This window comes from Esox lucius, chromosome 24 (genome assembly GCF_011004845.1).
Source record: "Esox lucius isolate fEsoLuc1 chromosome 24, fEsoLuc1.pri, whole genome shotgun sequence".
Classification (NCBI taxonomy): Eukaryota; Metazoa; Chordata; class Actinopteri; order Esociformes; family Esocidae; genus Esox; species Esox lucius.
Window position 1 is genome coordinate 14898835 of NC_047592.1, and position 14749 is coordinate 14913583.

At 45.9% G+C, this 14749-nt stretch overlaps 1 protein-coding gene across 1 annotated transcript in view; it reads right to left on the bottom strand.

The window, feature by feature from the left end:
• The window catches only part of fgf11a (fibroblast growth factor 11a), a 77544-nt gene extending 71017 nt beyond the window's left edge, over nucleotides 1-6527 (bottom strand). The window contains exons 1-2 of the mRNA XM_013140351.4: nucleotides 6162-6527; nucleotides 4558-5771 (exon numbers count right to left, since the gene is read on the bottom strand). Coding sequence (XP_012995805.2) covers nucleotides 4558-4750 — 193 coding nt within the window. The 5' untranslated portion in view covers nucleotides 4751-5771; nucleotides 6162-6527. The remainder of the gene's footprint in view (nucleotides 1-4557; nucleotides 5772-6161) is intronic.
• Nucleotides 6528-14749: the final 8222 nt, after the last annotated feature.

Sequence of the window (14749 nt, forward strand, 5' to 3'; positions counted from 1 at the left end):
GCCACGTTCGAACGCTCAACCCTAATTGACGCCGGCGCCAACAGTGCACAACCGTCACCACCCCGTAAACCTCCGTCCATCCCTCATCCCCCTCTCTCATCCCCCAACCTGGAATGGAGCTCACCCCCGACCTATCGGCATGCGGCGTGCTTTGAGGGGCGAGGCCGTGACGCCAGGGTGGGAGGGGCCGCCGGGACGCTGTGGGGTTCCTGGTCATTCAGGGTTCAACGATGGCTTCCAATCACACGTATGGGCAGTGACACACAAAGTGAGAGGGACTCGGACGCACCGTCGCGCGCACACAGACGGCCAGGGGACAGTGGTACCCTCCAGGGTGTATCACAGACATACTCCTTAATGATTAAGACTCAGCAAACTGCCAAATACAGTAACACAGCACTAAATCACTGGGCTGACTCTCTCCTACTCCAATTTCCCTCCCGGTCATTTACATATGGGCATAGGTTTACATGCTGGACCCATCTGGGAATCAAACCCAGGACCCTGGAGTATTAAATATCCCACTCCACAAGCTGAGCTACGAGGGACTCTCTCCCGCCCGCCTTCCCTCGCTCTCCCTGTGCTGACAGGCAATATTCCCGCAATGACAGGGCCAGCTATATCTTATGGTGATATGCCAGCATGGTGGGGAACCCATAGAAAGTGAAGGCTTTTGTATTAGCATAATAAAACAATAAAACTGTAGAGAATGCTGGTGTAGCCCATTAGAAAAGAAATGGGCTCCCCAACAATGGCTGGCCATTAGGACCTGGTTTTAGGATTTTCACCTGGCACAATCGTGATGTGTGTGTGTGTGTGTATGCGTTTTTGGCAGCATGCGTGTTCCTGTCTGTGTATGGTCTTTTCTTTGTGTGTGTGTGTGTGGGTGTGTGTGTTTGTGTGTGCGTCCTAACTCCCGCCATATTTTACAGCGGTAATTACAGTGCGGTCGCCGTGGCGCTGAGGTAATAAATACAGAGGATCGACTGGCGGAACATTGCCACCGCCACTGCACATACTCAGACCAGTGGCGGTGGGGCACGGGACCGGTCACCTGGCACAGGCTTTCACATTAGACCTGCAAGTTATCGAATGCCAACACAACATTTATGTAACGTTCACAGAACATTTACTGAGGCCAAACATTGAGGCCAAAAGAAATATTAGAATGTCCACAGGACCTTTATCAGGTTCTTATGTGAGAGGTCTCATTTAGATTTTACCGCACACAAGGGCCCAGTCAAACAGTTTGGAATTTCAACCACAGTTAACGCTGCAAAGAGTGACATGAAACGACACTTCAGTAAACCGTTCCCACCTCTTAATGTTTGAAACTGTTGGTTGACGACTGATCATTTTGACAGAGAAGCAGAACAGTAAACAGTAAACCTTCTCAGGTACAAATGCTACACATGGAAGTGAGGGTTGTTTTCCACTCTGTGGAATGTCTAAATAGCCACCCCAGCTCAGAGAGTGTTATGTGCAAACACGAGAATGGAATATAGCGGCAGCTTAAAGAGACGTAATATGATGGTTAAAATAATACTAGAACTGAGCGTGTTACATGTTTTATTTTAATTGGTAACGTTTGAGTTATGTAAAAATTACTGATTGGATAACTCTATCAGAGGACCCTCCAAGCAAATTGTGGAGTGAGTCCAAATGTCCAGTTCGAAGCGTCAAAAGTTCAGAAATGTGTGCATGTGCCACACAAAACCATGCTGTGCTGTTTACAGCAATTTTCAGAAATTCTCCTAATATAGAGCTTATATGCTTCTCTTCCTTGATGGTTTGGGAAATTACAATTCCCAAATTTTTCAACATTGTTGGTTACTGTGCTTCCAAACATTAAGAAATTACAAAAATCATGAATTCAAACACAATGAATAATCATGTCTAGCTAAATATTCAAACTTTGCATGATGTTAACATGTGACAAAATTATCTAATGTTGAGACACAATTTTCTGACAAGGTAGGTCCCAATCAGTCCCAATACTGGAATACTAACTTACTATATACAAAACAGTAGCCTACATACTTCACCATCACATGTAGTACATAGTACTAGTATGTGATCCGAGATTCAGCCAATGCTTTCGATTTCCTTGTAGTTCTAGTTCACATAGCGTAGTGGTTAGCTATTCAACTGTTATTGTATGGACGACCATCTACAGTAGTCTTTATACAAGAGTACACTTTAGTTCCGTTAATAAACAATACAAATGTTATGGCTGGGATAAAGTTTGCATATGGAGACAATATGGAGATTGACTGACAACCGACAGGCCCTGTGGTTTTGTGGGAACATCCCTGACCTTCAATATTTTGACCCCAGTTCGATTCCCCCCTCAGACGCTCCAATTTATGTCTGAGAAATATTTATCTACTCTGTGCTTTTCAGCTGTCGCACAAAAATATATCCACTCTGTTATACAATGACTCTCATATATTTAAAATAATAATTGGATTGAGTGACCCTTTTATTATTGTTTTCTAAAGAAACAAACCAGCCATGGAGTGATTAGAGTCATTGTTCAATATAGGAACGGTATAGCTCTTAGCTACCCATCTACAGTAATCTACAAGAGTACACTTTAGTTGTGTTAATAAATGTTCTGTTGTCTAGGTTATTTCAGCAAAAATGTAATGGCTGAGGTAAAAGTTACATTCCTGCTGTTTAAATAGCGTAATGGTTAAAGTCTGCCATATAGAACACCACGGATCGAAACCAGTCAGGGAAAACAACATTCATCCCTTCTAATCACATGCTGGCTAGGCTTGTCTGGTTCCTTTTCTTGTTTTTTTGTCATTATTGTGTTTTGTGTGTAGATACAACAAAATGAAATGGGGAAAAAGTGAAGGTATCTAAATACTTTCCAAGAGCATTTTTTTCTAAATGGGTATGGGGAAACTTTCTGAGCATTTGATTACGATTATACCATAACTGCCTTGTTTCTATTAAAAACAATCCAATCATTCCAAATTAATTGCATAATTATTGCATAAAACTGACCAATTGCCGCAGTAAAAAAAAAAGCTCACTGTAAATGTATTGCATTAAACATTTCAAACCAGCCACACATGGGGACTAATTGGATAAGGTAATTGCCTATTTCCATGCAAAATACGATAATTATTGCAGCATTTGAGCCTGTAGATATCCCAAGAAATATCTGTGAAATCTTGGAAAATTAAGAGAACACACATTTGCTTTCACCCCTCAGATGTCGTACCTCGGTCTGGTGGCTCGCACTACCTCATACAAATACTGGCCCCACCATTTTACCTCATTTTAGTCCATCTATTAACTATGTTATCAAACAGTATCAGACACAATAATGAACGTGCACACAAGTACACACTGAACACCTAGAAGTAGTACATAGTCAGTAGCTTCAGAGCCCTGGTGAACAGGCCAGGGAACGTCCCAGGGAACGTCCCAGGGAACGTCCCAGGGAACGTCCCAGGGAACGGGCCAGGGAACGTCCCAGGGAACGGGCCAGGGAACATCCCAGGGAACGGGCCAGGGAACATCCCAGGGAACGTCCCAGGGAACGGCCCAGGGAACAGGCCAGGGAACAGGCCGTGGAACGGCCCAGGGAATGGCCCAGGGGAAAGGCCCAGGGGAAAGGCCCAGGGAACGGCCCAGGGAACGGCCCAGGGAACAGGCCAGGGAACGGCCCAGGGGAAAGGCCCAGGGGAAAGGCCCAGGGGAACGGCCCAGGGAACGGCCCAGGGAACGGCCCAGGGAACAGGCCAGGGAACGGCCCAGGGAACGGCCCAGGGAACAGGCCAGGGAACGGCCCAGGGAACAGGCCAGGGAACGGCCCAGGGGAATGAAATGTAAATGAAGGGGGTGACATTTTTACGTGGTGCCGAATCACCGCCACATCTCGATTTCATTCTACTGCTGCAAATGACCCATACCTGTCCCCATATCCACCTACCGTGTTGACATGTCACAAAACAACCTGAGTACCTCATGGCAGACGGAGTGTGGTGTTTCCTGGGTAATTCTCTACCGTGTATTACATAGCAGGACTCACATTTGACAACTGAGAGCTGACAACTTGACACTGGTTGTCAACAGTAAAGTTATATGGCCTCTTCTCTACTGAGAAGTTGGGCTTAATCAGTGCAGACAAAATCCTAATTCCGTCACACTGCCGTCTGTCTGGTACCGGAACAGATAACTCAGGGAACCTTGAACCTAGTTCAATAATCCTGCACCTCTATTGACCTCCATACAAAAAGACCTACGCAAGTATCCCAGCTTGATCAATACAACACGACACCTCTACTATTTCCACTGACAATTTTCAACTCATACTGCGCCAGCTGGTTCGGTAACAAGGTAAAAGGGGTTTTAGTGTTTTGACAATCATGTATATGTATTTGTTATTTTTGTGTGTCCATATGGGATTAAATAAACCAGACCAACAGTACAATCATGACTCAGCTGAAAGAATGAAGGAAAGGTAAACCAAAAATCAGAGGGAAAGACAAGAAGAAATAGAAAGAAAACTGATATAAATGTATATATATAAAGACTCACCTGGTCTTTTTTCTAACTTTCGCCCTCGATTGCCACATAGCCTGACTTTTGATATGAGTAATAGTATTTGTTTCTGGCACAGGGACTTGTTTGCCTTGGGGCATGGCTTCCTCTTGCTGGCCACCTGCCGGTTGGCTTGGGGGTCCTTCACCTCCCGTCGCTGCCGGATCAACGAGCTGGCGAGAGCCGCCATCTTGCCGTCTGCGCCCGCTCTTCACCCAGTTGTGGTCGGGGGGAACCGTGGGCCGCCCCCCTGCCCTTTTACCCAGGGCGACGGAGCACCGCCGGGGGCGATTACCCAGAATCCTTTGAGCAAACTTTGCCTAGATTGACATGTAAAGGTCAATATTTTATGTCAACAATATTTGGAGGAATTTAATTTCTGAGTGGGGGTTGGGGGCAGTCACCAGATGATTCTTTCTGGCGGATGGAGGAAGATGAACCCCACAGCACAGAGAACACAAGGTGGAGAATAGGGCTATGGACTGATGAAGGAGTACTTGTAAAAGACCCACTCCAAGTTGTTCGATGTGGGCTTGTAGAGGTTTGGTTGTCTTTTAATTGTGTCTGTTGTCTTTCCTAGTTGTTTTGGTTGTTGTTATTCAGGTGTTGGCCCTGGTATGTCATTCCCTCCAGCACCAAGGAGGCAGGACCATAGAAAAGTCATGTTTTTGTTTTCCTGTATACAGAAAACCGTGGGTGAGAAAAACCACTATGCCAGTGTCCCTTAAGTATGTCCCAGGTAGGCTGCTCTGTCCTGGGCCAAAGGCCCATCCATGGCCCCCTCCTTTCCCCGGAGCTCCAGCTTAGTTTAACACAGCTCTGTCAGGATAGGAAGGAATTTGCCTAACGACTGAATGACATGGAAACAGTTCCCTCAAAGTCCTCAGAGCCCTATTCCTGCGCCGCCCACACTCTTAATTCAGTCTGAAGGGGAAACAAGGGTTTGTTTAAATTAATGAAACAACAAATGGAAAAATGATGAAACGCCACAGCCTGGCAAAGCCATAAATCACCACTTCCTTTCTTCAGCGATCCTTAACAATCTCTCCCGGAAAAAAAGAAAAAAGAGCAAATAAAATACAGGGACGTCCGATTTGAGATATCAGCTCCAGAGAAAAGGTGGTTTGAAGAGAGGCTGACGGGCTGACGGACAGACGTCAGCAGTATCTTCCCTTCTTTTCAAGCTCTCCTGGCATAACCCCTTTTTCTATCTACCCCCCGAGAGTCGGGGGACAGAGAGAGGGAGAGAGAGAGAGAGAGAGAGAGAAAAGGAAAATAGGGAGAGAGAATCAAACATTTGTAAAGCTCTCAGATAGAGGTGACATTCATGAACGAGCGAGAAAGAGAGAGACAGAGTGAGAGAGAAACGAAGGAGAGAGCAGAGAGAGAGAGAGAAAAACGAAGGAGAGAGCAGAGAGAGAGAGAGGGAGAGAGTGAAGGCATGCTGTGTGCATGCTGCCTGTCCTCCTCTCAGATCTCTAACTCTGCACGGCATTTTAGCGGAAGACCCACCACAGCCGAGTGACCTTCACACACTCCTGGAGGAGGACAGAAGGAGAGAGGGATGAATGGAAGGATGGAGGTGACAGGTTGTCTCTTACGGTGCCGGTGCCGTCCGTGGGCTAGGGGCCGGTAGGTCCGTTCAGACAGCGGGCTGTCCTCTGTTCGGGCTAGTCCACTCTGACTGCTGCTTTAAAAACGCACCGGAGCCTCCCCGTCTGCCTTCTCCACTGGCTTTCTGTGCACGGGAGAAAGAAACTACGCGTGTGTGTTTGTGTGTGTGTGTGTGTGTGTTTGCGGGAGAAAGAGTGCGTGCATGTGTCTCTCGATCTCCAGAGCGAGGAACCTCTCTGTTTGAATGCGCGCATGTGAGAGCGTGTGTGGAGAGGCTGGGTCTGTGTGACTCTCCTTCTCTCTCGTCCCCTGCTCAGCGTTCATTACAGAGTCAGCAATAGCAACATGCTTGAAATGTTCTCTCTCCCTTTCCCCCTCTCTCTCTCTCTCTCTCTCTCATCTCTCCTTTACTTCACTCTTTTTCCCCTCCCTCTTAATCACTCTCTATTTCCCTAAATCCTCACTCGTTTTCCTCCCCATGTGTCACTCCGACAGCGCCTTCTTTCTCCCTCTTCCCTTGTCCCTCATTGTCTCTCATTCCTCACCCCCTCCGTTTCCCTCTGGTGATGTTGGCTTAAAGAGACAAACAGAGAGTAGATGCCAGTGACTTCTGCTCAAGAGGACATATAGTCTGTCAGACAAACACACTAAGTCAGATAGGACAGAGAGATAGACACAGACAGACACACTGAGTTAGGACAGAGAGAGGCAAACAGACAGACAGGGTAAGTAGACATCCCAAACAGACAGAGAGGCAGAGAGTCATACAGAAACAGACAGACAGGGTAAAGAGACATCCCAACAGGACAGAGTGGCTGACTGTCAGACAGAAACAGACAGACAGAAACATTGAGTCTGGCCAGAGAGACACAGACAGGACAGGAACGAGAGACAGTCAGACAGACAGGACAGGACAGAGAGATAGTCAAACAGACAGACAGGACAAGACCGAAAGACAGTCAGACAGACAGGACAGAGAGACACAGACAGACAGGACAGGACAGAGAGACAGTGAGACAGACATGACAGGACAGAGATACAGTGAGACAGACAGGACAGAGAGACAGTGAGCCAGACAGACAGGTTGATTCAGATTGGACAGTGTCACCCATTCAGCATCACCAATACAACATCCTAGAAAGACACATATATAGAAGATATTTTCTGGTGAATAATTATAGATCAGAACATACACACTCACTCTACACAGTCTCATAGGTATTTGCTCTTCTACGACATCTATTTAAATCATGAGTGGTATTAAACGTTTCCACTAAATCTATTAACATCACCAGGGGATTGAGTTATTCTATAAGATCCATTGAGAACATCTAGGGGATGTTTTTTACAACCTCTAATCTAATAATTAAATTGATTCAGCTCTTATAGGAGATCTATTCAAAATATTAGAGGAATTCAGCTCTTTTACATTTGAATGTTTGTAACTGAGTTTGTCCCTCTTTTGTCACTTTTATCAAAAGCAATTTACAGGAACCTTGCTCAAGGGAACAACAACAGAAATTATGTTTTCCGTTGTCAGCTTTGACATTTTTTTACTGGACGAACTTGGGCACTAGAAATTCTGACATCCCTGGTGTAATTATAACGATTCAACTTTCCTACAAAATCCATTACATAATCTGTACAGGGATCTATTGAAATCATTATGGGGATGCAACTCTTTTTAAGAATCAATTCAAATCATTTTGGGGGTTCAACTCATCTTCAACACCCATTCAAATCCTTATGGGGATTCTGATCTTCAACATTTATCCTAAACATTGTGGGGATTCAACGCTTCTTCAACAACCATTCAAGTCATAATGAGAATCAACTCATCTTCAACAACCAATCAAGTCAAAATGAGAATCAACTCTTCTTCTACAACCATTTGAGTCAAAATGAGAATCAACTCTTCTTCTACAACCATTCTCATCATTAAGGGATTTCAACTTCTCTTCAAAATACATTCTAATCATTTGACAAATAATTTGTCACTTGACACAAAAAAATACACAGTAGTTGGTGTGTTGTTACATAATATATCAGTTTCATAGTACTAATGTCATTTAGACCTAAGCCCTGGGATGGATTACCCAGAGTTGTGTGATGAGGAATGGACTCGCTGGAACCTGCTTGGGTTGCTATCTGTCTTTACAAAGACCAGCAGGGGGCACAGAAAAGAAAACCCTGCAGGAAGCTCAGAGAAACCCCAGCAAGAATCCCTCACTCTCTGGTGAGCTTACACTCAGACAGACACACATGCACACCTCTGCACACACACACACACACACACACACACACACACATTGCTCCACCTATTTCCCCTCTCTTCCTCCCCCTTGTCATCTTTGGCTGTGGCGTTAGCGTAGCTCTTCTCGCACCAAAGAACTCCAGCCAACAGCACACGGCTCCATCTCCATTATGTGGAAAGCGCCGGTGGATCGGGAAGGATGGCGTTTCTCACAGCTCCACGTTAAGCGGATGGAGACGTTCGAAACGGAAGTGGAAAAGGGCCACAGACAGATTTGGGAAGGAGGCAAAACTCAGTCCGGGCAAGCCAGCACATGCCACTGAGTGCCTGGAGACAGGGAACAAGGGGGAAGGCTAAAAGGCAACACTTCTATAATATAATAATGTGCCCTATAGAGAGCGGACCATGTGTTTTGGTGTGTGTCAGTTTCATAGCTGTGAAATCCCTGAGCGCGACACAACCGAGTCGCTCTAACCAGACATTACACACTGTCCTCCTCTCCATTCATTTAAGTGCTTCAGAACACTTTTTCTTACGAGCAACCCCCGTGGGAATCGCACCCACAACTCTGGCGAGCTGCCCTCCCCTCATCCTTACATCTAACTCCCCCCTGTCCCTTAACCACACGCGCTGGCCCAGTTCTGTCTCCCCTCCCCTCGTCAACCCCCTCCCCCTCCCTGACACAGCGGAGGTAACCGCTCTCATTTTCCTTCTCTGGTCCTCCGTCATCGCGTAAAGGACGGAGAGACAGCGCGGCCTGTCTGGGGCGTTTCTGCTCCACCGCCCGCACCATGTTTTCCACTCTCGTACCTCTCGACCAGCCTCCCCTCCATCATTCCATCGGTCCACCTCTCCATCTTTCCATGGCCACACCCCTGAACCTTTCATGCGTTGTCCGTGTTAGGACCACCTCAGCCTGGGGAGGACTTGCGTCAGGCGGACCTGAAACGGGCGTGGCAGTGTCATGATTCACACTGAGGAGGCCTGCGAGTCTGCATGTCGGCAGAGTCCATCAAGTCACGCCCTTCAACGCCAACAACACGCACTGCTGGTTAGAGCACAGGGTTCGTGGACGTTCGGTTGATTAAGAGATATCCCGCTCACCACGGCCAGATGAGGTCGAATAAAACGGCTCCTTCCTCTTTGAATGAATCAATTCCCGAATTAACGTTTAGCACTAAAACACTCTATATACCGATTGACACTAAAACACTATTTAACGATTAGCACTAAAACACTTTATTTACAGACTAGCACTAAAACATGATATTTATTGCCTGAAAGTCATGAATTCGCTCGCTCATGCCACAAAATATTATTTCAACCTGATGGTTGGCCAGCGGTTCAGAACGGTTGTTTTGCCGGTCAGAAATATTTCATGAAAAGATGATATCATTTTTCTGTAAGAGGGGACACCCATGGAGTTGTCAGAATACCTTGCCAGGTGTCAGGGCCTAGCTGGGGTGACTCTAGGCACAGTCAGGGCCTGACTGCAGAGGTGCCTCTGGGCATCTCTATGTGCACTACTGTTTGATTATTCCCAATCAGAGGCAGCTGCCCCCTGTTGCCTCTGATTGGGGATCCTATTTAAGTTGCCCTGTTTTCCTCCCCCTAGTTGTCGGTCATTATTTGGATGGTTGTACTCGCCTGCTCACTTGCACTTGCTTTTTTGTAACCTTACCTCGTTCTATCTGTGACTGTAATGTGAAATTGTTCAAAATAGCAAGACCTCAAATCGAATTATGGCAAGGAAGCGAGGGTTAGAATTAGAGCTTATGTCTCGAGGCGTGAATAAATCGGTGGGTAGGTGTTGCACGAGGAAATTCTAGCCTTCTCTCGAGTGTCAACTTCACTGTAGGTTATGAGGAGGTTCATGCAGGGTGATTGTGGGACTTGTAGTCCAGAGGGGCCGTGTACGTGTGAGAGATTAGTCTGTGACCCCAGGGACCTCTCCAGAGGAAATCCCATTTAGGTACACTGGGGAGACCCGAGCCAAGGCTCATCATCTCAGCCCGCACTGGACATTCTCACACACATTCACACACTCCCCAGAGAGGATCATCTTTTTTTCACACGGAAACATCCTTTGATTAGTAGCATGTAAGTGTGTCTTTGGCTCAGGGTCACTTGGGGGGAAGTTAAATGATTCAATCCTGTCTGCTACTGGTACTGTTTAAAGGAATAGTTCACTGGTTTCCTTACCGTGTAAGGAATCTATGGACACTGTTTGAAAGCAATCTATGCTTTGGTTAAGTTTCTAAATGCTAACGTTTTAGGCACAAATCCTACTGAAGTCCTTCTACGAACCACTCTGCTGCATGAGCGTCACTATAACGCCCCAAGAGAAAAAGCTGGCAGGTCCCGGAAGATTCCGGAGGCAGCCAGTAGGGCCATCTCCACCAATTCACAGCTATATCAAAAAGGACCCTGTCATGGGGAAGTATATAAAGGCCCCAGCAGATCAAGTTAGGGAACAAGTTCCCATACCAGAAAGTTGTTTGTGAAACATATTTAGTATTGATGGAAGAACATAAACTACCTTATGTTTGCGTAGCTAGCTATTCTTGACTGACTTTGCAAACCAATGCCAATATTGCCATCTTACAAAGAATTTTCATTTCAGAATATAGTGATGATGGTAAAGTTTTTTTGACCAAATGTTTGCTTACTTTAGCGATGTTGTCTTGTTTCCAAGCCGCTGAAGTCTAATTTAGATTAAACTGTAATTGTCTCCTGTTGAAAGTAATTCGGCCCATCATTAATATAACTGTGGCACATACAAAATGTTAGTGATCATGGCGATGATGCAGCTGAGTGATTGAGGTGCACTCCATGAATTGCTGCCAAAACATTGAATTGTGCCACAATCGCTCCAGTATTAGAATCCAGAAAGACATGGACTACTGTCATAGCTATACCACAAACGGCTTAAAATGTGTCCTTGTTGGTTTTGGGTGAACCATCCCTTTAAGAACTAGGGGAGCATGAAAGTGGACTACTTTTGGTACTGACATTAATAGTTATTCTCAGAACCCGCCGTCTCTCAAAATCCCTTCCGGTCTAATATGTGAGCCTCCCCTTCTCCCTCCTCCTCTCTTAGCCTTAAGCCCCACGCTACCCCATCATTTTCCTGAGCCGTCCTGATTCTAATCTGCACTTGGAGAGGAATGGGACGGAGTAGAGGCGAAGAGGACAGGGTGGGGAAGGAGGGGAATCTGTGTGGCAAAGATTAACATATTAACATAACACTTCATCTCTTCAGATCTGTAGGAAGTCATCACCCGTTCTTAGCCCTGAGAGAGAAATACAGAGGGGGGGGGGGGTGAGAGAAGGAGAGGTAGAAACAGAGTGAGTGAGAGGCAGATGAAGAGAGAAGGAAGACAAAAGGGTTCAACAGGGGCCAAAGGCTACCGCCACAACAATGTTTATAGTTTTATAGAGAAAAAAGAGAGGAAAAAGAGGTGTAGAGGGAGGATATGTGGGAGGGAGGGTTGCCTGGACAACCCGGGGAATGGCTAGAGGGGAAGGGAAGGGAGGACAGGGGCGGAGACTGGAGAGGAAAGTTTGCAAATAGCCTGCATAATGCCTGCTTCCTCTAATCTGTATGGGAACGGTGCCAAGCCAGCATACTGTATTTACATGTGAAGACTTCGCGTGGTTCCCAAATGACACCGTCTTCCATCTGAAGTGTGTTACTTTTGACCAGGCGAATCAAAACGAGTCTACTATTTAGGGAATAGAGTGGCGCCTGGCACACAGTCGTGGGTTTTGGGACATTCACACACATTACAATAATCAGCGTTGGACGTATTGGTTCACATGCATATAGAGGACTTTAAAGACAGTATACTACAGTCTTGCAGACCTTTAATAAGGTTTTCTCCAAGACTGTTACATATAAACATATACCGGATGTGGAAGATGGAAAATGTTCGCGTTTTATACAAATAAGAACTTCTCAGAGTCTGGTATTACAGTTGATTATTTCAAGTTTAATTACGTGGATTCACGGGAACAACCCTCACAACGCTGACAGAGAAACAGCACAGAGGTTGTTCTGATCATGCATATCAAGTGTCAAGCGTATATACGGAATAGAGGACTAGAGCTTTGTTCACCTGTAGGATGTAAGTAATAATAAACCCCCTGCTGTTCAAGAGCTTCCTCCTAGAGGACAGTTTCTTATGGCGGTTTTATGACACAGGCAGAGGCCTGTTTCACTTACTGCTAAAAGGAGCCAAGGCGCTGCTCAGCCGACATTCCATCCATCACTGCCCCTGAACGCAAGAGACTGGCCTTATAAGTTGGAGACAGAGAGAAAGGCTAGTTTTTAGCATATGTGTAATTGATCAAACATACAGAGTACAAAACTCTTCTATAAAATGATGAATAAATAAGAATGCCAATAAATTAATTGTCTACAAGTTCTCCTTTTTGGGACAATAAACAATCATCAATGAAATAGACACAGCCCCTTGGCTGTAAAACAAAAGAGACGTGATAGTGGCAGTAGTGTGTGTGTGCGTGTGTGTGTGTCTGTTTGTCTGTTTGTCCGCGTGTGGGTCCGCAGTGAGATGCTACGAAGGCTAGCGGTATTGGGAAAGCATCCTGCTATAAATCCTGAGACAGATACACCCCTCGATAAGGGTAAATTACAACCCTTCACCCACGCTTTGCTCGAGTCAAATAACAACGTAACACATGAGTGCCTGCGTCAAGCAATGCTTGTTAGCCTGGCGTCACCCTGGGATGAATAACCCTTGGACAAGGATTGATATTGAAACACGTCCTGCAGGGAGCGTTTAATAAACGTATAATTCAGAGCCTGTAACAGACAAGGCTCACAAGGCCCATTCCCACGTTCTCCCTGTCTCTCTTTTTGTTTCCTTAGCCTGGGAACTCTCTATCCATCATTCCTCTGTCTCTCCCCCTTTATCTCTTCCTACCTTGCTAATTCTCCGTCACTCTCTATCGCTCCCACTTTCAGTTTTTTCTAGCTTGTTAACTCTCCATCCCTCTCTCCATCCCTCTCTCCATCCCTCTCTCTTTCCCTCTCTCTCGCCCTCTCTCTCCCATTCCCTCCCTCAGACACATTCCTCTCTGACGACATAGTCGACGCGTTTCTCAGACTGAGTTTACCCAGGATGCACTGGGGTAGAGAATATCCATCCTCAAAATAAACAGTCCATAGAGTACTTTACCTACTCCAGACATTGTGGCTCCAGCCTCGTTAACTGACAGCACCGTTATGCTAATGTGTTGTGGTCTGGCTGGCTTTCTGGCTGGGCCGGCAGATTTGACAGATGATCGAGCGTGTCCCCAGCGGTGGCCAGTCTACCTCGCGCCCTGCCAACCCGGGGTACTGAGGAAGAACTCACGTGCACATGCACACGTTTTGGTAACCAGAAGGCTGCAGCCCGTCTGGTGGACGGCCTTCCCATTATCTCCTGTGTCGAATCGTTCCTCCTCCCACTCTGCCGGTTTTCTAGCTTTAGCCTTGATCCACTACACAACAGCAACACGTTGGTTCCCTACGGAGCAGCAAGGGGGAACTGCCCCGGCAAAAGCAGCGACCTGAGCACTCATCTCTGGTGTCTTGGCTTTGCCACTCATATGTGGCGTCACCTTTCCGATTGCTTTCCGAGTTGTTTGGTTGTCCCATCTAGCTATCTTATCGGGAACACCCTTGGCTAGACCATCTGCTAAATCATCATGTATTGTTGAATAAATATTCAATATAAATATTCAAAGGTATCTATACAATGCAGGAACATGAATTATTTAATACAGCTAAACCATCCTTGAATCTCAAACCAGACCCTCAGTCCTTACGAATTGCTCAGAGGGCCCTTCATTGCTGTTTGTCATGTTCCATTTTTGAATAATAACACAGGCCTGAAATTGAAATAGACAAATTCCTCCTGTCGTTTAATATCCGTTATAGTTAAGGAATCTAGGAGGTACTCTGTCTTCCTTTATTCTGGACCCCTTAGTAAAGCAAAATGGCAATATAAAATGTAATTGTTATTGATTCCAATAAATATATGAGAGAAATCTAAATTTTTATTAAGGCAAAACTGTTCAAGTAAAAACACATTCTGTATATTTTTCAGAAAAATGTGTGGCACTATTTTTGGCACCCCTGCATTTACTCTGGGCACACTACCCTTGCCAAGATAACAGCGTCTTCTACTGTCTGGTGAGGTGGAAGAACATAGTAAGGGATTTAACTCCTTGGTCCTCGCTTGTGGACTCTTCTCTTCGGCTCAAATCACAGGTTTCCGTTGGTGTTTAGGTCAGGAGATAGAGTTGGCCATTGCA